Below are 25,813 nucleotides of genomic sequence, written 5' to 3'. Positions count from 1 at the left end.
TCAAGCCCCATGACCGACCAAAAAAAAAAAAAAAGAGTATGTTCCTTAGCAGTGCTTAAAGCCAGAGACAGGGGCTAAGGATGTTGCTCAATGATAGAACACTGACCTATCACAGATGAGGCCTTGGTTCAATCCAGCACTTAAAGAAAGGGGCAACAGGTCATCCTAATACGTTAGGAGGCCAAGGCATGCAAATCTTGAATTCCTAGCCATGCAGGCTACAAGGCATGACCTTGCCTAAGAAAAGTCAGAAAGTTGGGGCTGGGAAGGTGGCTCAATGGTAGAGTGCTTGCCTTGCATGCACAAGGCCTTGGGTTCGACACCTTAGCACCATATAAGCAGAAAAAGCCAGAAGTGGCGCTGTGGCTTAAGTGGTAGAGCTAAAGAGCTGAGGGACAGTCCCAGGCCCAGAGTTCAGGCCCCACAACTGACAAAAAAAAAAAGAAGAGGAAAAGTGAGAAAGTGGAGCTGGGAAGGTGGCTCAGTGGTAGAGTGCTTGCCTTGCATGCATGAGGCCCTGGGTTTGATTTTTCAGCACCACATAAACAGAAAAAGCCGGAAAGTGGCACTGGGGAGCCTGGAGCTGCAGAGCTGAGGGACAGCACCCAAGCCCAGAGTTCAGGCCCCATGACTGACAAAAAAAAAGAAAAAGAAAAAGAAAAAAAGAAATTGACTGAGTATGCCTGGGTAGTGTAATGAACAAGCTATGGACCAGGCATCAGGAGTCTTGAATTTGTTTTCCCTTGCCATCAATCAGTCCTCAGACAAGGAGGGGACCATCCAGGGCCTCAGTGGCCTTGTCAACATAGGTATGGCCATATAGACTAAAATACCCCACCATTTTGAGATTATAATAAGACAGAATAGGAAAATACTCAAAAGCCATGATATCACATCATCACCATCATCATCATCACCAGCAGCAGCAACAGCAGCGGGGGTATTTCAATTTGAATAAAAGGTTGATTTAAGTAAGGCTGGGTGCCAATGGCACACACCTGTAATACAGGAGGCTGAGATCTGAAGGTCATGGTTCCAAGCCAGCCTAGGCTGGGAAGCTCCCTGAGACTGTAACCTTTAATTAACTACCCAAGGAAAGCTGGAAGTGGAGTTGTGGCTCAAGTACTAAGTGGAATGCTAGCCTTGAGGAAGAGATCTCAGGAATAGTTCTCAGGCCCTGAGTTCAAGTCCCAGGACTGGTGAGAGAGAGAGAGAGAGATCTTAATAGCAGAGTAGTTGCCTAGTATGAATTAGACACTGGGTTCTAGCTCCACAGGGCATGGGGTAGAGGTGGCAGGTGATAAAAATCTTTGAGGAACCCCTGACCCAACCTTGATGTATTGTTGGTATGTGGGGGTGTGAACACCCCAAACCTTTACAAGGCTGGCTTCAGGACAGACAAGGGCTACTGACAACATGGTTAGAAGTGGTTAGGCTGCTTGGGTGGGTCTGACCCAGGAGAGCATGTTGTCACTGAAGAAACTTGCCCTGGATGCTGTTACTGCATTCATGAAAATCTGGGCGTAACCCAACCAGCTGCCAATGGTGTATAAAATTGAGTCTGGCTCAATTTTCTATGAAAGATCTTGCCCAGCTGTGGATAAACTGTATATATACTCTGCTTCCCCTTTAATCTGGATTTGATTCAGCTCCCAACTTGTATCTTGTTCCTCATATCCAGGCACAAGCCAGAGATCTTTTTTTTTTGTTTTGTTCCAAAGAGTTATACTAATATAGAGATGAGGAAGCTGAAGCTCCTAAGCCATCTGTAAAGTATGCCGTAGTACTTGGAGAAAGTTATGTCCTCTCTGGCTTCCATTTCTGTCCATAAAAGGGGAATGGGACTAAATTACCAGAAGTACCTTCCAGGGCAAACTTCTGACCTGGGCCAACACTCACCAATCAGGTTGGCTAATGTTGCCATCTAGAGGCAATTCTAAAGCGTTCTTCAGCAAGAGAAACTTAAAAAAAAAAAAATTAGAATCTTCTTATGTAGCCCAAGCTGGCCTCAAACTTGAAATCTTCTGCGGTGCTAAGATTACAGGCATGCACCACTACACTCTGCTAAGACTTCTCTTTTCTGCTGGGCTCTGGTGATTCATACGTGTAATTCTAGCCACTCAGAAGGCTGAGATCTGAGGACTGCAACTCAAAGCCAGCCTGAGAAAGGAAAGTGGGTGAGACTAGTATCTCCAATTAACTACCAAAAAAGTTGGAAGTGAAGCAGTGGCTCAAGTGGTAAAGCAAGCACAAAAGCTTAAGAATAATGCCCAGCGCTGGTGGCTCACATCTGTAATCCTAGCTATTTTGGAGGCTGAGATCTGAGGATCACGGTTCAAAGCCAGCCCAGGCAGGAACGTCCATGAGACCCTAATCTCCAATAAAGTACCAGAAAACTGGAAGTGGTGCTGTGGCTCAAGTGGTAGAACGCTTGCCGTGAGCTGAAGAATTGAGAGCCCAGGCAAGCCCCACAACTTGACCAAAAAAAAAAAAAGAAAAAAAGTTCCCAGGTCCCAAGTTCAAGCCCCAGGACTGGCACAAAATACAAAACAACCACCCTCCCCCCCAAATAAAACCCCCACCAAAACAAAACCCTTCACTTTTCTTACCCTTTAAGTCTCACAAACCCCTTTTCAACGATAGCAAGATATATCCCATGGCACCTGTGACCCAGTGGTAGCCTTCCCAAAGCCAGGCTGCCATCCCAGAGAGGGAAGCAGCTGCTGCTTACAGGCTCCAGTGCTCTTTTGGTATATTCAGTCATCACACCAGATCATAAAAAATAAATCTTTTAATTGCTTTGTACTTGGCACAGATGGTATCATTCAAACTCACATTTTTATTTAATGGGCTGAAATATCACACTGTAGCTTTGAAACAGTACAGGGTTATTTTACAAAATTACATTCAGCAGCAGCAATATGTTCTGAAAATTAATCCATAAAATTAAGATTGGGGGTTGAATAAACAAGGAAAAAACTGTCTAGAAAATAAACTGAAGCTATCTGTTGGGAATAGTTGAGAATTGTGCTTTGTTTTTTGACAATCTTGCTACTTTATGAATAACTGAGAACTGTAAAATCCTGGCATATGAATATAGAGGGTAAGCTTTAATGTCTCTGGAAAGTGTACCCCTGGAAAGGAAAACACAAAGCAAAGCCTTGTTGAAACCATGTGCCCATTTGAGGGGGATGAGATTCATTGGTCTTTGCTAAACATCACTAGAAAAGAATCACGGTGGAGAAATCTCATTCAATTCCCACTGCTATAGGTCCTAGAGGAAGCTCAAATCCGGTTGTAAAGAGGTTGTCACAAAGGCTTACCTCTTAATTACAAGTACTCCTGGAACTCCAGGACCACTATTACAACTGTCAGTGACACTTTACTAGTGATAATTTGTGTTTGGAGCCACTGCTTGAAGTTACCTGTATGACTGTTCCTAGCAAAGCATACCTTCCAGATATACTGTCTAGAGAAAACTAGGGACAGAAATCACCTTCTTCCAGAGCAGCAATGGCAATGGTTCAATGAAGAATTTCCTATTAAAGTGGAATGAGAAATGGCAATCCATCTGATTTCCCTGATTAGAGGCATCAGTGACCCAAGTTTTATCCGGGAAAAGGCATTCATGGATTGATTGGTGCTCCTGGGAAGAATTCAGTATTGAACTTAATTCCTGGCTACTCTTTTGCAGAAGTGTCTGCATTTCTCAAATCTGATCCAAAACTACTGCTTGAAGTCAGCTTCTTATAGCAAAGACTAAGCACAAATGGTTTCTTTCCATCAGCACATGTGATCCTCAGCACTCTATCCAGAGCAGGACTGGGCTGGAACATGGGGTGTATCAAGATGGAAGCCTAGCCGGGTGCCGGTGGCTCAAGCCTGTAATCCTACCTACTCAGGAGGCTGAGATCTGAGGATCAAGGTTCAAAGCCAGCCGGGGCAGGAAAGTCTGTGGGACTCTTATCTCCAATAAACCACTAGAAAACTGGAAGTGGTGCTGTGGCTCAAGCAGTAGAGCGCTCGCCTTGAGCTGAAGAGCACAGGGACAGTGCCCAAGCCCAGACTTCAAGCCCCATGACTGACAAAAAAAAGAGATGGAAGCCTAGGTTAGTGCATAGTTGGTCTTCTTAGCTGTCCTTAGCTCAGTGTTCCTGTGTCACCCCCACTGGGCCCTTTAAGTCTGCTGTGGTCTTGTCTGGAACAGGTTTCTTTGAGTAATCCCGCTCTCCAAAAATGGTGCTCCCTATTCGGACATTAGTAGATCCTACTTCAATCTGTGGGAAAGAGAAGAAAACATCAAGGACAGAGTTTAACAGTAAAATGTGCTACTGTGCCTCCTTTTCTGGCTTCCCAGAGACTGTTATAAAGAACAGTGGGGTGCTGGGAATGTGGCCTAGTGGTAGTGTGTTTGCCTAGCATACATGAAGCTCTGAGTTCGGCACTGTGGCTCAAGCGGTAGAGTGCTAGCCTTGAGCAAATGAAGTGCAGGGACAGTACCCAGGCCTCGAGTTCAAGTCCCAGGACTGGCAAAATAAAAAAAAAAGAGTGCCTTCGAGTGCAAGGTCCTGAGTTCACGAACCCAGAACTGGCACAAAGACCAAAAAAAAAAAAAAAAAAGACTGGCTAAAGCTAAAGACTGCTAGGAACTGTCCTTGGAACAGGACTGCCTTAAAGTGGGTATTTGAGAAGCAGTAATTAATCCTTCGGTTGCCACAATGGTTGGGGAATTTGATGGTATTGGGTGAGGACCAGGGATGTTGGATGTCTTGAGGTATGTGAGAAACAACTGCACAATAAAAGAGCTATTTTCGCAGCCCATTTGCCTTTCCAATGTGCTGGTTAGGCAAATGAAAACAACCTAATACTTATCTAAGCACACAAGCAAATGCCATGTTAGTTAGAAGCACAAATAATTTCAAATTATATAATATATAAATTATATTATTTATTAACATATTTATTAATATATTACATATGGTATATATAATCATCTGGAAGCAGAATGCAAATTTATACTTTAGAACTTTTTTTTTTTTTTTTGCTGGTCCTGGGGTTTATTCTGGGGCTGACCCTGAGCTTTTGTGCTCAAGACTAGCACTCCACCACGAGAGCCAAGGCTCTCAAGGAGTCTCATGGACTTTTCTGCCTGGGCTGGCTTCAAATTGTGATCCTCAATCTTAGCCTTCCTGAGCAGCTAGGATTATAGGTATGAGCCACTTGTGCATGGCTGATTTTTAGACTTGTTATCAAGTTATTTACTATTTTAGAAACACATGTATATGAGTTGCCATCTTATTTATAGTTGTTCTATGTTTACTTTATTTCTTTTTGTTTGGGGATCAGTTTCTCTCTCTCTGGGGATCAAAACCTAGGACTTATTACATCCTAAGCACACACTTTACCCTTGAGCTATAACCCCCCACTACTAGCTTATAGCTTAATTTCTTATTTTTCTCATTTTACTTTAGGTTATTTCCTTTAAGGGGATTATACTGAGTTAAAAAAAATAGATGCAGGCTATAATTTCTGTAAATTACATTCCAAAAAAGCAAGGGTATGAAGAAGAGGAAACACTGGAATAGTAGAACCACTGCAACTGGGTACTCTGTTGCTTTGCTTAGAACCTTACAATCGAGGTTGAAGACACCAGGAAGGATACTTACTGCATGCTGGAAGTCACCGGACATGCCCATGCTCAGTTCAACCTGGTCAGCAGGGATGCTCAGTTTTTTACACAGCTCCTTTCGCAGGGACAGTAATACCTGACAGAAACACAAATATGAGACTGTTCTACTCCTGCCGTCTCCAATTGTGTCTAACAGTGGCCAGATGTGCTGGGCAAGGTAACATAAGTCTGTATTCCTAGTAGTTGGAAAGCAGAAGAATCTTGACTTTTTTTTTTCTTTTTGGGTCAGTCATGGGGCTTGAACTCAGGGCCTGAGTGCTGTCCCTGAGCTCTTTCTGCTCAAGGCTACCACTTTGAGCCACATAATTGCTTCTGGTTTTTTAGTGGTTAATTGGAGATAACAGTCTCATGGATTTTCCTGTCTGGGCTGGGTTTGAACTGGGATTCTCAGATCTCAGCCTCCTTAGTAACTAGACTTACAGGTATGCGCTATTAGCACCAGACAGGAATCTTGACTTTTAATTTTGCCTGGGTAACATATCAAGCCCCTGTTTCAAACCTCTCCTACCACAAAACAAAAACAACCAACAAAAAAAGAAAGCAAATGGTCAGATCCGAATTTCTCTAAAGATTGTGTTTTGATTCTTTTATGATTCTGAGGCTTGTTAAAACTGCTAGAAGTGCTGGGCACTGAAGGCTCACACCTGAAAATCCTAGTTACTCAGGAGGCTGAGATCTGAGGATAGAGGTTCAAAGCCAGCCAGGGAAAAAGTCCACGAGACTCTTATCTCCAATTAACTACCAGAAAACCAGAAATGGTGCTGTGGCTCAAGTGGTAGAGCACTAGCCTAACCACTGAGGGACAGTGCCCAGGCCAGAGTTCAAGCCTCACGATGGACAACAAAACAACAACAAAAATTGCTAGAAGTTATTTAAGCTTTTAGTTTCCTCAGTTTTCAAGAAAACTATCAGGGCTGGGGTGTATCAGTGATAGAATGCTTGTCTAGTGGCTCTAGGTTATATCCTCAGCACTGAAAACAAAACCAAACAACAAAAACACTAAAACAAAACAATCCAACCACAAAATAAAACTACAAGCATTAGGGGGGAAGGGCTCATTATTTGTAAGAATGTAGCCATTCCACAAGTTGAACTACTTCTGGGATGTCTCTGAACTTACTACAGTATTCCACTGTGATACTTCTGTTCCATTGTGGATGCGGGGTATCTAACCAGGATCCCACACATGCAAAAACATATGCTCTATGAGCTGCAGTATGCCTTTCACACATGAGCATCATCCCCAGCTCCTGGTACCTGAAAGTCTGGGTTTGGTCCTTGACTAAGGTCATGCCCAAAGCTTCCTATGGTCATCAGCCCCACAAATTCCAGGTTGGGGCACTTGGCATTGATGTGTTCCACCACTGCTATCATCTCAGCAGGCAGAAGGCCATGTTTACCTTCACAAAAGAGACAGAAGATGCATTTGGAGGTGAGTCCTAAAGAGCCAGAGGAAGGTACCATTCTCTTCTCTTCCTTGTAGCAGAAGTGATGCAGATGAATATCTTGTGAAATAACCTATCCTCAAGTCTTTTGTTTTTGGTGCTGGTCTTGGGACTTGAACTATGGATCTGGGCACTTCCCTGAGCATGTACGTTCAACACTAGCACTCTACCACTTGAGCCACACCTCAGCTTCTGGCTTTTTGGTACTTAATTGGAGATAAGAATCACACTTTCCTGCCTAGCTGACTTGGAACAATGATCTCAGATCTCAGCCTCCTGCATAGCTAGGATTATAGGCGTGAGCACCCAGTTTGTCTTTTGGGTCCGGTCGTGGGGGCTGAACTCTGGGCCTGGGCACTGTCCCTTAGCTCTTCAGCTCAAGGCTAGCGCTCTGCCACTTGAGCCACAGCACCATTTCTGGCTTTTTTCTTTTTGCTTATGTGGTGCTGAGGAATCGAACCCAGGGCCTCAGGCATGCAAGGCAAGCGCTCTACCACTGAGCCACCTTCCCAGCCCTCAGTTTGTCTTTTGTATTAGAGCTCCTCAGTGTTGTTCCCCTTCAGGTTCAGCTCTGAACTTCTCAAGGAAAAAGATGTAAATTTCATTCTCTTCACTACATCCCAGGATGATAACTTTTTATTTATTTTTGGTGGTGCTTCTTATATTCTTGGTAAGTGTTCTACTCCTGAGCTACACTGCTGGCCTTTCTCAGGATTTTAGCTGAGACAGCAAGGAGAGGGAATAGAAAAAAATAATCTAACATTTCTTGGGATACCAGAAGAATCACACAGCCAAAATCCCAGATAAACCTGATAACTATCTTTCTACATTTGATAGCTATGGTTTTATTGATGTATTAACAATAGAACTATCTTGAATAGTTGTATTTAAAAGGCTTAACAACTGAAGGAAGTTATTTATGACCATTCATTTCCATACTAAGTTGGGGTGATTCACAGCTACTTGTCAAGAAATGATGTAATAAAGTTGACACAGAATCAATCTGAGAATTGCCTATGTAACAATGTTATGTAGCATGTGTATACAGTACAATGGTAACTGTTGAAATCCAAGTCTGAAGAGTTTTTCATTTAATATAATAATAGCTCTAGGAGTAAGTTTTCCTACAAGCCCCATTCTAAAGATGAAGAAACTGTGACACAGGGAGGCTAAATGCCTTTCTAAGGTCAAACAAACAGCAACTGCAGAAGTGATATTTGAACGCAGGTAGCTTGACTCCAAGGCATATCTGGAAACAGATGCCTATACTGTGCCCCTTCGTGCTAAGACTCAATGAATATAGTTGCCTGGATGGCTGTAAGCAAATGCATGACATTCAAACATTTCTTTTCTTTCTTTCTTTTCTTTTTTTTGTGCTGGTCTTGGGGCTTGAACTCATGGCCTGTGAACTGCCCTGTAGCTTTTCCACTCAAGACTAGCATCTCTCCTTTGAGCCACAGCTCTACTTCTGGTTTTTTGGTAGTTCAAGATGTCTTTTTGGACTTTTCCTTCCAGGGACAGCTTTCAATCTAGATCCTCAGATCTCACCCTCCTGAATGGCTAGGATTTACAAGTGTGAGACATCAGCTCAAACATTTATTTTTATTTTTTGCCAGTCCTGGGCTTGAACTTAGGACCTGGGCACTGTCCCTGAGCTTCTTTTGCTCAAGGCTAGCACTTTGCCACTTGAGCCACAGCACTACTTCTGGCCTTTTCTGTATATGTGGTATTGAGGAATTGAACTTAGGACTTCATGCATGCTAGGCAAGCACTCTACCTCTAAGCCACTTTCCCAGCTGTCAAATGTTTATTCGTAATAGAAATCTAACAAGTAAGATGTTTAAGGTTCTGTGTTGCCAGCTTTGCTTGCATCACCACATCCAATCCTCACCTCACCCTCTGCCATGGGAATAATTAGGCTACTGCCATACAAGCAAGGTACAGAGAGGATAGGTCACTGACCCAAAGTTCCAAAGCTCAAAATAAGTATAGCTCAAGCCCTGCTTATCTGATATCAAAGGCCATACTTCTCCCTGTTAAGAGTGTTAACCCAATCCTCCTGACAGTCCCTGACTTGTGCTCAGCTTTCCCTTTGTGTGTGTGTGTGTGTGTGTGTGTGTGTGTGTTGGTATTGGAGCTTGAACATAAGGCTCTGTCCCTTAGCTTTTTCACTCAAGGCTAGCACTCTAACACTTGAGCCACAGCTCCATGATCCTTAGCTCTCAGCCTTCTGAGTAGCTAGGATTATAGGCACGAGCCACTGGCACCTCTTTTGTTTTTCTTTTCTTTTTGGTTGTGGGGCTTGAATTTGAACTCTGGGCTTGAGCACTGTCCCTGTGCTCTTCAGCTCAAGGCGAGCGCTCTACCGCTTGAGCCACAGCGCCACTTCCGGTTTTCTAGTGATTTATTGGAGATAAGAGTCTCACAGACTTTCCTGCCTGGGCTGGCTTCGAACCTTGATCCTCAGATCTCAGCCTAGGATTACAGGTGTGAGCCACTGGCGCCCGGCTTGTTTTTCTTGAGTGTTGAATTACAGGAATGTATCACCATACCCAGCTTGATGAAGTATCTTTTCTTATGCGTTTTTTTTTATACATGTAACTATAAATCCTTTGAGGAGTGGTGACCTTTGGGAATTTTTAGGAGATCAAAGACATAATCCCTTCTGATTCTTCCTCTCTTCCCACAAATTAAGACATAACACACATGGTGTATTAAAGAATTATGCATAGACTGGCTTCATGTCATTACACTTCTAGATCATACATGAAACAATGAGTTTCTATAGTCCTATCCCCAGATAGTAATGCTCACCATTCTCTCTGCATTTTAGCTACCCTAAGGGAAGAAACCCTGCAATTCAGATCTGGTAACTTACTCTCTTCTCCACTGGTATTAATCTGGACCATAACTTTTAACCTTTCTGGAGAACTTTTTTTCTGCCAGGAGCTGTTCACTTTATCTGCCAACTTCACAGAATCCACTGTTTCCAGCATGAACAGGTTGGGGACAGCTGTAATGAGAAAGAGGTGGGAGATTCTTTATTTAATCCACTGCAGCAGGCACATGTAATAAATCTTTGAGGTGGTAGAATAAAAAACATCCCTGGAAAAGACAGTTAAATCTTAGTTCCACTAAGCACACAAATATGAGAGTTTTGCTAAACTCAAGTTCAAAGGTTAGACCATCTTGTTTTATCAGCAAAGTAAATACCAACATACTATAATCAGACAGCATAGGTACCCAGGTGCTTCAAGAAGCTGGTAATTAAAGAGATTGTGAATAGCAGGCTTGATCTAATTATGTATTAGTTCAAACTGAGAAATGGCAAGATGACAATGACCATGTTCTAAAGTTTCTGCAATAGATCCTTTGAAAAGGACTGAAAACAGAATGACCCACACAGGAAGCAAAGATGCAATTACCAATGATGAAGTTTCAATCTTGCCTCAGATAAAAGAGTGATGGTGGCAGAGGCAAGCCTGTACAACTTATTTTTTACTGAACACTGAAATCTTTTGTAGAGTATGCTAATGATTCCCTTTCACTTTTTCTTTTCCTTTCTTCCTGTGATGGGGATTGAACTCAGGGCTTTGTGTATACAGGAAGGTGTTTTACCACTGACCTTTTTCTTTTTTTCTTCTTTGAGACAGGGCCTTGTATGTTGAATAGGATGGCCTTGATCTTAACGATTTTTTTTTTTGGTCAGTCATGGGGCTTGAACTCTGGGCTTGGGTGCTGTCTCTGAGTTCTTCAGCTCATGGAAAGCACTCTACCACTTGAGCCACTGTGCCACTTCCGGTTTTCTGGTAGTTAGCTGGAGATAAGAGTCTCATGGACTTTCCTGCCTTGACTGGCTCTGAACCGTGATCATCAGATCTCAGCCTCCTGAGTAGTTAGGATTACAGGCATGAGCCACTGCTTGACCTTAATGATTTTCTTGTGTGAGTATACTTAGCAGCTGCCACTACACATAAGTGCCACTGTCCCAGCCAACATTATTTCTTTGCAGTCTTCACCACAGTTCATCAAACATTATTATCTCCATATAGTAGGGAAAACAGAGGTGCTGAGATCTGATTTAAGCATATTGACTATATTTTTTTGTTGTTGTTGTGCTAGTGATCAAACCTAGGCCCCTGCAAATGATAAGCCAGGACTTATCACTGAGCTATATCCTCCAAGACAGACCCAACCATCTTAGAATCTTTCTGGATAGATATAGAAATGCTGACTTATTCAAAACACTAGCACTAGGTGCTGGTGGCTCATGCCTGTAATCTAACCAAATGGAAGCTGAGCTATGAAGATCTCAATTTGAGGCTAGTCCAGGCAGGAACATCCATGACTTTTATCTCCAATTAACCCCCCCCCCCACAAAGCCAAAAGTGGAGGTATGGTTTAAGTGACAGAATGTCAGCCTTGATTGAAAATGGTAAGCATGAACATAGGTCTTGAGTTCAAGCCCCAGTATAGGCACAAAAAGAAAAACAAAAACACTAGATGTTGGCCATTTTTCTTTTTTTAGAAATCTGATTAATAAGAAATGGAATTCATTGGGGCTGGGAAGGTGGCTCAGTGGTAAAAAATGCTTGCCTTGCATGGACAAGGCTCTGGTTTCAATTTCTCAGCACCATATAAGCAGAAAAAGCCAGAAGTGGTGCTGTGGCTCAAATGGTAGTGCTTGCCTTGAGCTGAAGAGCTGAGGGACAGCACACAGGCCCAGAGTTCAGGTCCCACAATTGACAAAAAGAGAAATGGAATTTATTATTTTATATTTCTGGTCTAGATTAAAACACTTTTTGTTTAGTTACTGATCTTTTGTATTTTTCCTCTTTGTAAAATGCCTGTTAATTCTTATGTATTTCTTATAAATAATATAAAGATTGTTTTTATATATGTTTTGGACAGTAATGTTTCCTCCATTTCAAAGTATTACATTCCACTCAATCTGAACTTATATTTAGCATTGACATACAGAAACTTAATTTTTGTTTAATCAAATTTGCTGTTTTCGGTCCCTAAATTTTTATTTTTTTGGTTGGTTGTGGGACTTGAACTCTGGGCTTGGGCGCTGTCCTTGCGCTCTTCAAGGTGAGTGCTCTACCACTTGAGCCACAGCACCACTTCCAGTTTTCTAGTGGTTTATTGGAGATAAGAGTCTCAGGGAGGCTGGGAAGTTGGCTCAGTGGTAGAGTGCTTGCCTTCCATGCCTGAGGCCCTAGGTTCGATTCCTCAGCACCACATAAGCAACACACAAAAGCCAGAAGTGGCACTGTGGCTCAAGTGGTAGAGCGCTAGCCTTGAGCTGAAGAGCTGAGGGACAGCGCCCAGGCCCAGAGTACAGGCCCCATGACTGAACCAAAAAGAATTATTAAAAAAAAGAAAAAAAAGAGTCTCATGGACTTTTCCTGCCTGGGCTGGCTTTGAACTGAGATCCTCAGATCTCATCCCCTGAGCAGCTAGGATTACAGGCGTGAGCCACTGGTGTTCGGCTTAGTTCCTTGATTTTTGTCCTGCTTAGAAAGGCCTTTTCCTAAGTCTCAGAAAATTAAGTACTTTCCTCTATTTGTAATATTTTTACCTTTTTTTTTTTGGCCAGTCCTGGGGCTTCAATTCAGAGACTGGGCACTGTCCCTGAGCTTCTTTTGCTCAAGGCTAGCATTCTACCATTTGAGTCACAGCACCACTTCCCGCCTTTTGTGCTTATGTAGTAGTAAGGAATTGAGCCCAGGGCTTCATGCATGCTAGGCAATCACTCTACCACTAAGCCATATTCCCAGACCAGTTTACAGTTTTTATTTCAAATTAAGAATATAAATTCCTGCCAGGCGTCAGTGGCTCATGCTACTCATGAGGCTGAGATCTGAGGATCACAGTTTAAAGCCAGCCCAGGCAGGAAAGTCCCTGAGACTCTTATCTCCAATTAAGTACTAGAAAACCGGAAGTGGCACCGTGGCTCAAGTGGTAGAATGCTAGCCTTGAGCTGAAGAACTCAGGGGAAAGAGCCAGACTCGAGTTCAAGCCCCCTGACACCCCCCCCCAAAAAAATAGGTGTATGTATGTATGCATGTATATTGTGTGTGTGTGTGTATAAAGTTCCTTCACACCCAACATGAAGTATCTTTTAATAATACATTATATATCTCCCAGATAAGACACAGTATAGAAATCAGGTTTTCCCTTTTCGTTTTAAAAATACTAGTACTGGGGTTTAAGTTCAGGGCCTTGTCCTTATTACTCAGGTGCTTTACCACTTGAGCCATACTTCTAAGCCTTTTTTTTGTGCTTTAGTTTTTAGGTGGGTCTCACTTTTTACATAGGGCTTCAGACTTTGATCCTCTTACCTATGACCTACTGTACATTTGTGATGACAAGTGCATGCTACCAAGCCTGGCTTATTTTATTGAGATAAGGTCTTAATAATTTTTGTCTGGCCTAGCCTTGAATAATAGTCGTCCCAATCTCTACTTCCTGAAGCCACCTTGACTAGCTGTCTAATAACCAAATGGATAAAATATATGACATCTATATAAAAGAATGGCTTATCAGAACTAGATATCATGCAATAAAAATGATCTGAGATGGGAAACAGATGAGGTGAGCTTCTACAACTGCCCCAGCTTACTCTGAGTGTTCTAGAATATGATGCTAGGGAAACACATGCAGAGTGTAGTAAACTCCTGGTTGAGGACATGGAGCTGAGCATATGGAAAGACTTAGGCAGCCAGAATTCACCTGTCAGGATGTGGAAGAGGAGAGACCTGCACAGAGAGAACCCAGTAATCTATCTGCACTAGGCTACTTCAAGTATTTAGCTGGGTACTAGTCACCGTGTGCATGTGAGGAAAAGATTTGTAAATCATGTTTTTTGTTTTTGTTTTTGGCTGGTCCTGGGGCTTGAACTCAGGGCCTGGACACTGTCCCTGAGCTTCTTTTGCTCAAGGCTAGCACTTTACCACTTGAGCCACTTCTGGCCTTTTCTGTTTATACAGTACTGAGGAATCCAACCCAGGACTTCATGCATGATAGGCAAGCACTTTACCATGAAGCCACATTCCCAGCGCAAAAAAACTTTCTTTTTGAGAGAAATAAGTTCAGTTACTCAAGATCTCTATGGTGTCATGTTGTTAAATCTTACTGTAGAAAACTATTAATACTATTTTTTGTGTTGCTGGAGAATTAAATCTAGGGCCTCTATAATCCTAGGCAAGTGCTCTAACAGAGCCACACCCTCATTCACTTGTAGTCAATTCCTAATTTTACTTTACACCTTTTTATTTACTGTATATATATATATATATATATATACACACACACACACACACACACACACACACACACACACACACACACACACGTACATGTATATTATTTTGCTAGTCCTGGGGTTTGAATTCAGGGCCTGGGCATTGTCCCTGGGCACTTTTCTCAAGGCTAGTACTCTACCACCTGATCCATAATGCCACTTCCAGCTTTTTCTGTTTATGTGGCACTGAGGAATCGAACCCAGGCTTCATGCATACTAGGCAAGCGCTCTACCACTAAGTCACATTACTAGCCCTATTTATTTTTTATTTATTTATTTTTGGTCCGATCATGGGGCCTGAACTCTGGGGCTGGGCGTTGTCCCTCAGCCCTTCAGCTCAAGGCTAGCACTCTACCACTTGAGCCACAGTGCCACTTCTGGCTTTTTATTTTCTGCTTATGTGGTGCTGAGGAATTGAACCCAGGGCCTCATGCATGCAAGGCACACACTCTACCACTGAGCCACCTTCCCAGCCCCTATTTATTGTATTTTATCAAGCAAAACCTCACAACACAAATAGTGAGTTGGTGTGTTGTAAAAGCTGCTCTATTTTTTGCTAGAATGGGGGCTTGAACTCTGGCCCCATGGCTGGCACTCTTACCACTTAGAGAACACACCTCCAATCATGCATTTTGTTGGTTAACTGGAGATAAAGTCTTGAGGACTTTTCTGCCTTGTGTGGCTTCAAATCTCAACCCTCCAATCTCAACCTGTTGAGTAGCTAGGATTACAAGTCTGAACCATAAGTGCCTGGCTGAAGCTATTCTCTCTTATGTAGAAGGTGGTATAAGTCATATAACAGAGTAGGCTTTTTAAAAAATATTTTTTATTTATCAATTGGTAAAGATTTGGATTGTTTGATTCTTGGCTATTGTTCATAATGCTAATAGGTTCAAGTTTTTTATTAAAATTATTAACATATATGAGTTCTACAAAGGGGTTTCATTGAGATATTTCCACAACATATACAACATATCTTAATTAAAGTTGCCCAGTCTATGGCTTTCCCTTACTCAGTTCCCCATTTCTTTTTTATTTGTTCTGTGTGCCTATCCTGGGGCTTAAATTCAGGGCCAGAGCGCTGTCTTTATTTTTTGTGCTCAAAGCTAGTTGTGTCTCTTCCTTCCTTCCTTCCTCCCTCCCTCCTTCCCTCTCTCCCTCCCTCCCTAAGCTTCCTTTCTTTGTGGTTAATTAGAGATAAGAGTTTCAATTACGGGCTGGGAAGGTGGCTCAGTGGTAGAGCACTTGCCTTGCATGCTCGAGGCCCTGGGTTCGATTCCTCAGTACCACATAAGAAAAAAGCTGGAGGTGGCACTGTGGCTCAAGTAATAGAGTTCTAGCCTTGAGCTGAAGAGCTGAGGGACAGCGCCCAGGCCCAGAGTTCAGGCCCCATGACTGGACCCCCCCCCCAAAAAAAAAAAGTGTTTCAATTACTTTCCTGCTAGGGCTGGCTTTGAACTTTGAACCTAAGATCTCGGCCTCCTGCATAGTTAGGATTATAGGTATGAGCCACTAGCATCTAGCTCTACTCTCCATTTCTTCCCCCCTTCCCTTTTTATTTTGCTAGTCCTGGGACTTGAACGCAGGGCTTAGACACTGTCCCTGCCCTTTTCAGCTCAAGGCGAGTGCTCTACTGCTTGAGCCACAGCGCCACTTCCGGTTTTCTAATGGTTTATTGGAGATAAGAGTCTCACAGACTTTCTTCCCCGGGCTGGCTTTGAACTGAGATCCTCAGATCTCAGCCTCCTGAATAGCTAGGATTACATGCGTGAGCCACCAGCGCCTGGCCCACACTCCATTTCTTAAAACAGTCTCAACAAGATTTTCTGTTCTACTTTCAAAGATATAAATAAACCATTTCAACCATATTCATCCTCATTCACCCTGTTAGCCCTCCGCTGCCAACAGAGTCTATGACAGAGCAGTTCTGCCTTCATACAGTTTTATCTTACCCATCAATTTGTTGACATTTTGTTTCTGTAAGTGGCCAATGAAGTGCCATTTGATCTCAGGACATGAAGATAGAATCTGAAGAGAAAAAGGTAATTATGTTTGACTCAGACTTTATGTAAGACTTGATGGTCAAAATCCTTGCACAGTCCTGGGAACCTTTCATACAGTTAAATATAGACTCTCTAAGTGTAATAAAATTAGTCTCCTGATGAGGCAAAAGGATCATCAGAGAAAAACTTAAGGTGTCTGCTCCGTTTCCCACCAGTCTCTCCATTTCCCAGATACAACTCATCAAAAATGGAGAGATTCAAGGGTTCAAATCTCACAAGATTTTAGGAAACCTCTAAAATCACCATTTCCAAACAGCCACAAAAGAAAAGTTACAGTCTGAATAAAGATAGACAACTGATGGGCTGGGAATGTGGCTTAGTGGTAGAGTGCTTGCCTAGCATGCATAAAGCCCTGGGTTTGATTCCTCAGTACCACATATATAGAAAAAGCCGGAAGTGGTACTGTGGCTCAAATTGTAGAGTGTTAGCTTTGAGCAAAAGAAGCTCAGGGACACTGCTCAAGTCCTGAGTTCAAGCCCCAGGACTGGCAAAAAATAAAATAAAGATAGACAACTGAGAATTATTTGGGGCTCAAGGGTAAAGTGGACATTTCAACTCTCAAGCCAATGTCTTCCTCTAAAACTCCACCATCAACAAAGGTTTAATTTTCAATCAAAAAGCCATGATTTACATACAAATGAAGGCATTCTGATGTCTACTTACTTTAGGATTTGATGCTTTTTCTAGTAGCTCCTGAACCTAAAGGATAAAAGCAGAATAAGTCAGAAGCTTGTTAACAATAGCACTTCCAAAGGCTCTTTGGGAAAGGGTTCTTACATAGTTCTCTCCAAAAGTACGCTGGCCATGATTGTAAGCCTCAATCACCATGTCTGCAGGTTTGGTTTTGCTGACTGCTACAAGCCGGGGTTGGATAGCTGGGAGATCCTGTCAAGAGGTAAAGAGCCACATAAGTGAATGTTTGAGAATATCCCAAGTCCAGTAGGATACATTCTGTAAAACAGACTGCAAGAAAGCTGGGCGCCGGTGACTCATGCCTGTAATCCTAGCTAATCAGGAGGCTGAGATCTGAGGATCCCAGTTCGGCCAGCCTGGACAGGAAAGCCAGTGAGACTCATCTCCAATTAACCACCAGAAAACCTGAAGTGGCACTGTGGCTCAAGTGGTAGAGTGCTTGCCTTGAGCTGAGAGCAAGGGATAGCTCCCAGGCAAAGTTCAAGCCCCACAACCGACAAAAACAGAAACCAAAGAGACTACAAGAGATCAACCTCAAAGGGTGGAAGCAAATGCCTTATATTCAACCTAATGTTAAATTACCTTATTAACAGAAGACATTTCTTTATCAGGAGTGCTGAGCAAGTTAAAAAAGGATTTTCTTGAGGTGTAGTCTTTGATCAACTTTATCAGCATCACCAGGTTCCCAAGGAGTTGTGATGAATTGACTGGAGAACAAGAATCTTTTTTCTTTTGGCTTACAATGTTGAACATGGAATCCAGGGCCTCATTCAAGCTAGATACTCTACCCTAGTCTTGTGAATCTCCTTTTTGTTTTTTTGGTGTCAATCTTGGGGCTTGAACTCAGTGCCCGGCTCTGTCCCAATGATCTACCACCTAAGCCATAGCTTCACTTCTATCTTTTTAGTGGTTAATTGGAGATGAAAGTCTCATGAACTTTCCTGTCAGGTTCAAATGGTGATCCTCAGATCGTATCCTGAGCAGCTAGGATTATAGGTATGAGCCACTAGCACTCAGCTGAGAATTGTGTGTGTGTGTGTGAGAGAGTTGTGGAGCTTGAACTCTAGGCCTAGGCGCTATCCCTCAGCTCTTCAGCTCAAGATGAGCACTCTACCACTTGAGTGATAGTGCCACTTCAGTTTCCTGGTGGTTAATTGGAGATCAGAGTGTCACAGACATTCCTGCCTGGGCTGGCTCTGAACCACAATCCTCAGATCTCAGCCTCCTGAGTAGCTAGGATTACAGGCATGAGCCACTGGCATCTGGCAAATTTCTTTTTTGGTCAGTCCTGGGGCTTGAACTCTGGGCCTGGGCGCTATCCCTGTGCTCTTCAGTTCAAGGCGAGTGCTCTCCCGCTTCAGCCACAGCTCCACTTCCAGTTTTCTAGTGGTTAATTGGAGATAAGAGTCTCACAGACTTTCCTGCCTGGGCTGGCTTTGAACTGTGATCCTCAGATCTCAACCTCCTGAGTAGCTAGGATTACAGGCATGAGCCACCAGCACCCAGCCAGAATTTCTTTTTAATAAGTGATTCTCAAGATGATTCTCCCAAATACCAATTTTGGAGATTTAAAAATCAGTTCATGGGCAGGGGTATGACTCAATGGTATATGGCTTGCTAAGCTGGGCAAGCCTGAGCTCTCGTTCTGATCCTAACACTTCAACAAAACAAAAAAACTATCACATCATTAAAAACTCAGATTAGTACTTTTGGCTTTTAAAACCCCAGTCAGCTTTGGTGACTCTAGTCTCTTGTAATTTTTCATTTTTTAATTTTGTTGGTTGTGTGGCTTGAACTCAAGACCCGGGCACTATCCCTGAACTCTTCTGCTCAAGGCAAGTTCTCTACCACTTTAAGGCACAGCACCACCTTGTTTTCTGGTGGTTAACTGGATAAGAGTCTCACCAACTTTTCTGCCCAGGCTGGCTTTGAACTGTGATTCTCAGATCTCAGCCTCCTGAGTAGCTACAATTACAGGTGTGAGCCACAGCATCTAGCTAGTCTTGTGTAATGTTTTTCCAGTCCTGGGGCTTGAACTCGGGGCCTGGGCACTGTCCCTTAGCTCTCCTGAGCTTCTTTTGTTCAAGACTAGCATCACTTGAGCCACAGTGCCACTTCCAGCTTTTTCTGTATATGTGGTACTGAGGAATAGAACCCAGGGCTTCATGCATGCTAGGCAAGCACTCTACCACTAAGCCACATTCCCAGCCTTGGTGTAATTTGTTGTTTTTGTTGGTTGTGGGGTTTGAACTCAAGGCCTGGGCACTGCCCTTGAATTCTTTTGCTCTACCACTTTCAGCCACAGCTCCACTTCTGGTTTTCTGATAGTTTATTGGAGATAAGAGTCTCACAGACTTTTTTGCCTCTTCTGTCTCTGAACCACAATCCTCAGATCTCAGCCTCCTGAGTAGCTAGCTAGGCTTACAGGTGTGAGCCACCAGTGCCTGCCTCTTGTGTAATTTTTAATGTTGCCTTCATTCACTCTGAAAGTAGCCTAAATAGGCTAATAAATACACTGTTCAATCTGTGACTCAATCAACTGATGACTGTGACATAATTAGACCTATATCTAACCTCTCCTAGTAGCCATTATCTAAAGGGCAATTTTCCATGCACTCAGCTGCAGCCAAATGTACTGGGAGGTAACAAGAGACTCCTTAAACAGTTCATTTTTCCCACTGCCCCTCACCTCTACTCATTGTGGTTTTCATGGAACCACAGCATGTTCAAGTTTGGACCATTAGTACATAGTATCCTCTTGCTTGCTACTGTGGGAGGGGCTGTGTCTTCAACCTTTTAGGAGACCATGTCATAATTTCTAGGATTATGTACATGAATTTTGGCTTCCAGAAAGAAAGTGGAACATGCAGTTGGGCTGGGCACTCCCAGAATGCACCTAATAGACTTTCCCACACCAATATGTATTAGAGGAATCCCTAGGCTTTCCTTGGAGAATCACTGAGGATCACAGAACAGTAAGGCCAGAAGAAAGCTAAGAACTTTCAGAGTCCATCCTACTGCATGTACAGATGAGGAAACTGAGGACCAGTATAGTTAAGTGACTTATTCAAAGCAACATGTAAAAGTAAAGTTAATTAAAGACTAATTAGGGGGCTGAAGGTGGCTCAGTGGTAGAGTGCTTGCCTTGCATGCATGAGGCCTTGGGTCTGGTTCCTCAGCACCACATAAGTAGAAAAAGCCAGAAGTGGCACTGTGGCTCAAGTGGTAGAGTGCTAGCCTTGAGCTGAAGAGCTGAGGGACAGTGACCAGGCCCAGAGTTCAGGCCCCATGACCTACCCCCCCCCCAAAAAAAAAAAGACTAGGTCTTCACTCTTCAGAACAGCATTTTAAGTTCATAAATGCTTGCTCAGAAGATTTTTTTAAAAATCTTTTCTGTTTAGGGCTGTCTCATTTCACTCTATTCACCTTAGCTTGCCTGGAGATGAGTTGACCTCTGGACTTTTGGTCTAATCAAAGTTCAAGAGGAGACAAAATATATACAGAAGAGAAAGGAGAGGAAAAAAAAAATCTCCCCTGTAACAGCTTGTTGATAGACATCTGACAGCTCCTGGCTATTCCAAACGCCCAAGTGCAGCTTTGTCGCCTATAAAATCAGGTCAATCCGTGCCCACGTTGGCCGAGGGTGGAAGTGACTGTCAGACGCTGACCCACACGCGATCGTGGGAGGGTCTGGCTCCTTTTCGTGTTTCTGCTATCAGACGCTCCCGGTGCGGCCTGTGGGTTGGGGGCGGCTGGCTCTCATGGGGGCCACCAAGACCCCTACACCGAGCGACAGGAAACGGCCCGACGCGACGGTCCCCCCGCGGGACAACCCCGCCAACCTCGGGGCAGCCAAGCAGGCTCAGCGCGCGGTCGCGAGGAAACCCCACCGCGGCCGACGCCGCGCCGCAGCCCCGGCCCACGCCCGGCCAGCTGGCCCCGCCCCTCGGGGAGACCCCGGCGCGTCACCGTGACGACCGGGGGCGGCGCGGGGTCCCCCTCCGCAGGGCGGCCGCCCGCTCTCCCAGCGCGGTCCCCTTCCTCACCTGCGGCCGCCGCGCCACGGCCTCCTGGAGGCGCTCATTCACGGTCCTCAGCGCGAGCCCCACTCCCAGTTCGGCGGACATCCTGCCAGCTCTCCACATTCTCCGGGGAGCGACACAGAGCGCCGCCCCCCCACCCCAACCTTCCGCACCCGCGGCGGAGCCCACCTTCCGGTCCCGCCCCCTCACGAACTGACGACCAATCGCAGCTCAGAATCAAGTTGTCTTATTCAATCCATCCCGGGCAGCGCAGGGCGGGCACGGAGCCAGCGGACCGCCCTCGGCGGCCATCTTAGGGGGCCCGCGGGCCCCGCTGCGGGCGTTGTGGGGACGGTCGGGCTCCCTGCGGGGTCGGAGCGCTCCTGGTGCGGTGTCTACGTCCTCTCGGCCCGAGCCCGAAAGCCAGCCGGCCTCTTTCCTGCTGGCTGAGCCATTGCGGCTCCCCACCCCAGGACTCTTATGAAGGGAAAAAAAGCAGCCGTGGGTGGCCTAGTGCCGTTCAAAAGGCCGCATGGGGGCTGGGAAGGTGGCTCGGCGGTAGAGCGCTTGCCTTGCATGCGTGAGGCCCTGGGTTCGATTCCTCAGTACCACATAAACAGAAAATAAAAAAGCCGGAAGTGGCACTGTGGCTCAGGTGGTAGAGCGCTAGCCTTGAGCTGAAGAGCTGAGGGACAGCGCCCAGGCCCAGAGTTCAGGCCCCACAACCGGACCCCCTTGACCTGCCCTCCCAAAAATGCCGAACGGATCCCTAGATGTCAAGATCTGCACAAAAATTCTGGGGCGCAGGTACCGGGAATAGAAACTCCTTAGCGCAAACGGGATTTTTTTTTTGTGCCGATCCTGGGCTTGAACTCAGGGCCTGAGAGCTGTATCTGAGACACTTTTATTGAACCCAATAAATCCAGAGTAAGATTTCAGCAAGCAATTGATAGAAAAACCATATGAGACATTCTTTAAAAAAAAAATGGTACTAGCCAGGTGCTGGTGGCTCACGCCTATAATCCTAGCTACTCAGGAGGCTGAGATCTGAGGATCACCATTCAAAGCCAGCCCAGGCAAGAAAGTCCAAGAGACCTGTATCTCCAATAAACCACCAGAAAAGTGGTGCTGTGGCTCAAGTGGTAGAGTGCTCAGCTTGAGCTGAAGAGCTGAGGGACAGAGCCCAGGCCTAGAGCTCAAACTCCACAACCAAAAAAAAAAAAATCATACTTAGCATCATTATGTATTGTTTACATTATACAGTCTGCTTCATTTGGTGCTATCCATAACTCTAATGATTAAGGGCCACCTTGGCTAGTGCTAATTTGTCAGAGGAAAGCCCAAATGGGGTTAGGCCATCTCAAAGAGCTCAACATACATTCCTAGTCCTGAACCAACTATGAGCCCATGATGAAGAGCCAGAGAATCACCACAGATATTAACACAACAGGATACTAAACTTATTAGTCAGATGGTAAAATAGTGTCATGGACAAGTAGAAAGACTTAATTTTTGATAAATATTTGGTTACAATTCTCTCCAGATAGAAGGAGAAGAGGAGAGAGAGTCAGGCTAGGCAATCAAAGCAAAGGCCTTCTCCTATAGAGGTTCTACATTTCTTACCGTGGCCTTGAGCAGTCCTGTATGCAGGGCCCCTAGACATCACATCACATGGCTTTGAGCAGTAGCACATGAGAGCCCTTGGGCTCACATAATGGCTGCGGTCCATTATCCCTGGAAGACTTGCATGAGAACAGCAGGCTGATTGGACCCCAGAGGTGTGTGCCAGACAGAGGGACTAAAGGACTTTCAGAGAGCTTGTGCAGGCTGTTTGGAGCCTCTGATTGGGTCTGGGGACTGATTCCATCCCACAGGCAGTCTCTTGACCTCAAGAGTCATGTAGCTCTCTTGTAAAGATACCTCATTAATCCATGCACTATGCATCCCAGGCAGTGCCCTCCCTTGGGACCCTTCCTGTTTAAAAGGAGCTGCTTTTTTTTAAAAAATTTTTTTTTTTTTTTTTTTTTTTTTACCATTTTACGTCTCCCTATGTGGACTCATTCTTTGAGACCATAGAGACAAAGGACCTAATCTAAGTATTGCAGTTTTTCATTGTCCATAGCATGGGATTATCTGTCAACTCGGATTGTAAAACACATTAGGACTAATTATGTTCAAATACTTCAAATGTCTCTAGATGATATATTGCTATCAAAGTGATGAAAAAGTAAATGATTAAAATTATTGGAACAGCCCTTCATAAAACGATATAGATATTTCCTGTAAGATACAAAGTTAGTAGAAGTAACCAGCAGGAAGTAGTGAAAGGAATGAAAGGGTCATGGAGAAGGATGCTTAGAGAAAGGGTAAAATGAGGGTGAAATACTTTTGAAAAACTATTTGAAAAACATTTTTTAAAAGTCATACACTCTTCCGCCGCCATTTTAAATCTAGCTCCATACAACGCTCCACCGCTGCCGCCAGCCGGACTACGCGCCACCACCCTCCGACCGACCATTCCGCCACCATGGAGGACATGAACGAGTACAGCAACATAGAGGAGTTCGCAGAGGGATCCAAAATCAACGCGAGCAAGAATCAGCAGGATGACGGTAAAATGTTTATTGGAGGCTTGAGCTGGGATACGAGCAAGAAAGATCTGACAGAGTGTTTGTCTCGATTTGGGGAAGTTGTAGACTGCACAATCAAAACAGATCCAGTCACCGGAAGATCAAGAGGATTTGGGTTTGTGCTTTTCAAAGATGCTGCTAGTGTTGATAAGGTTTTGGAACTGAAAGAACACAAACTGGATGGCAAATTGATAGATCCTAAAAGGATCTATCAAAGCCAAAGCTTTGAAAGGCAAAGAACCCCCTAAAAAGGTTTTTGTGGGTGGATTGAGCCCAGATACTTCTGAAGAACAAATTAAAGAGTATTTTGGAGCTTTTGGAGACATTGAAAATATTGAACTTCCCATGGATACAAAAACAAATGAGAGAAGAAGGTTTTGCTTTATCACATATACAGATGAGGAGCCAGTAAAGAAATTGTTAGAAAGCAGATATCATCAAATTGGTTCTGGGAAGTGTGAGATCAAAGTTGCCCAGCCCAAGGACGTGTATAGGCAGCAACAGCAACAACAAAAAGGAGGAAGAGGTGCTGCAGCTGGAGGAAGAGGTGGTACTAGGGGTCGTGGCCAAAACTGGAACCAAGGATTTAATAGCTATTATGATCAAGGATATGGAAATTACAATAGTGCCTATGGTGGTGATCAAAACTATAGTGGCTATGGCGGATATGATTATACTGGGTATAACTATGGGAACTATGGATATGGACAGGGATATGCAGACTACAGTGGTCAACAGAGCACTTATGGCAAGGCATCTCGAGGTGGTGGCAATCACCAAAATAATTACCAGCCATACTAAGGAGAACGTTAGAGAAAGCAGGAGATGCTAAAGAAAATCTCACCTTACAGGACTACATTGAAGATTGGTCTTCTGTTGATCTGATTATTTTGTAAAGACTTTCTAGTGTATAAGACACAATTGTGTCCAACTGTATATAGCCGCCAGTTAGCTTTCTTTGTTTTTAGTTTGTCTTTTGCTATGTGTTATGACTCAATGTGGATTTGTTTATACAAACTTTTATTTGTACAATTTCATGTTAAACCTCAAATAAATGCTTCCTTATGTAAAAAAAAAAGTCATAAATACCTCATAGATCTAGGGAATGTATATCCAGGTGACAATAGGCACTGGACAGGAGTTACATTGTTAGCACTAGTAAATACTGTTAAAGCCACTGTACATGTTAAAGGTAGTCCTTTACTATAAGCACCTCTTAATATTTATTTTTCCTTTAAATAAGCAAAGATGTTGGGAGCTGGGGTGATTTGGTTAGACCTTTATCTTGTGTCCTGGCTGCCTTGAGTGAATATCAGCCAAGTAGCTGGAAAGCCCTCATACCAGCTTTGCTGCTTTTAAACACTCTATGCAGGCTGCTTGCTGCCAAAGTACAACTCTAGATCCAGAAGGTATTAACCCAGTCATGACTATTTCAAACAGCTTATACCAGATCATTTTGTCATCGTAAACCTTGAACTGTAGATGATTGTGTTTTTCCTATATTCCCACTCAGGTCTAAAGGGGAGAACTGTCCTCAGTGGCCCAAAAGAAGGCCTGTTATTAGTGCAAATGCAAACCCAGGCCTTTCACAAAGGATGACTAAGATTGCTGCAAATACCCTTGCCATTACCTTATTCTGCTGTTAGTGCCAGCTGGGTCACCCTCCCCGTGCTGTTGCAATATCAGAGTCAGTAAGTGACTTCTCTCCTGTGGATTTTTCTTGCCTACTTTTGATTTTTTATCATTACTAGAGTAGGCTGAACTGATATGAAGAGACAGCTGAGCAGTAGTACAATGGCAGTAATAGATGCAGTCAGAGTTAGAGGCGTAGTTCAGTTAGTAGAACACTAGGCAATGAGAGAGCATCAGGTGCCGAGTTCAAGTTCTTGTCTCAGACAAAAAAAAAGGCAGCTAAAGACTTCTAGAGAGAGCCAGGCAACAGTGGCTCACGCCTGTAATCCT

The 25,813-nt window shown here is 44.0% G+C and overlaps 1 protein-coding gene and 1 pseudogene across 2 annotated transcripts; one reads left to right on the top strand and one right to left on the bottom strand.

Moving 5' to 3' along the window:
• Positions 1 to 2,773: 2,773 nt before the first annotated feature.
• Positions 2,774 to 21,401, bottom strand: Prosc (proline synthetase co-transcribed homolog (bacterial)). Its single transcript, XM_013026862.1, has 9 exons — positions 21,246 to 21,401; positions 17,284 to 17,391; positions 17,170 to 17,205; positions 16,396 to 16,471; positions 10,013 to 10,147; positions 6,947 to 7,089; positions 5,667 to 5,765; positions 4,106 to 4,277; positions 2,774 to 3,857 (listed from the first exon to the last, which is right to left on the bottom strand). The coding sequence occupies exons 1-8, from the start codon at positions 21,342 to 21,344 to the stop codon at positions 4,146 to 4,148; spliced, it is 828 nt and encodes a 275-aa protein (XP_012882316.1). The 5' UTR covers positions 21,345 to 21,401; the 3' UTR covers positions 2,774 to 3,857; positions 4,106 to 4,145.
• A 574-nt stretch (positions 21,402 to 21,975) lies between these two features.
• On the top strand, positions 21,976 to 24,919 carry LOC105991578 (annotated as a pseudogene). The gene is made up of 2 exons (XR_001175360.1): positions 21,976 to 22,028; positions 23,643 to 24,919. The product of XR_001175360.1 is annotated as a heterogeneous nuclear ribonucleoprotein D-like pseudogene (transcript).
• Positions 24,920 to 25,813: the final 894 nt, after the last annotated feature.

Source organism: Dipodomys ordii, unplaced genomic scaffold (assembly GCF_000151885.1).
Source record: "Dipodomys ordii isolate 6190 unplaced genomic scaffold, Dord_2.0 Scaffold4, whole genome shotgun sequence".
NCBI classification, from domain to species: domain Eukaryota; kingdom Metazoa; phylum Chordata; class Mammalia; order Rodentia; family Heteromyidae; genus Dipodomys; species Dipodomys ordii.
Note: the sequence above shows the minus strand (reverse complement) of the source record. Positions and strands in the feature narration are given on the sequence as shown.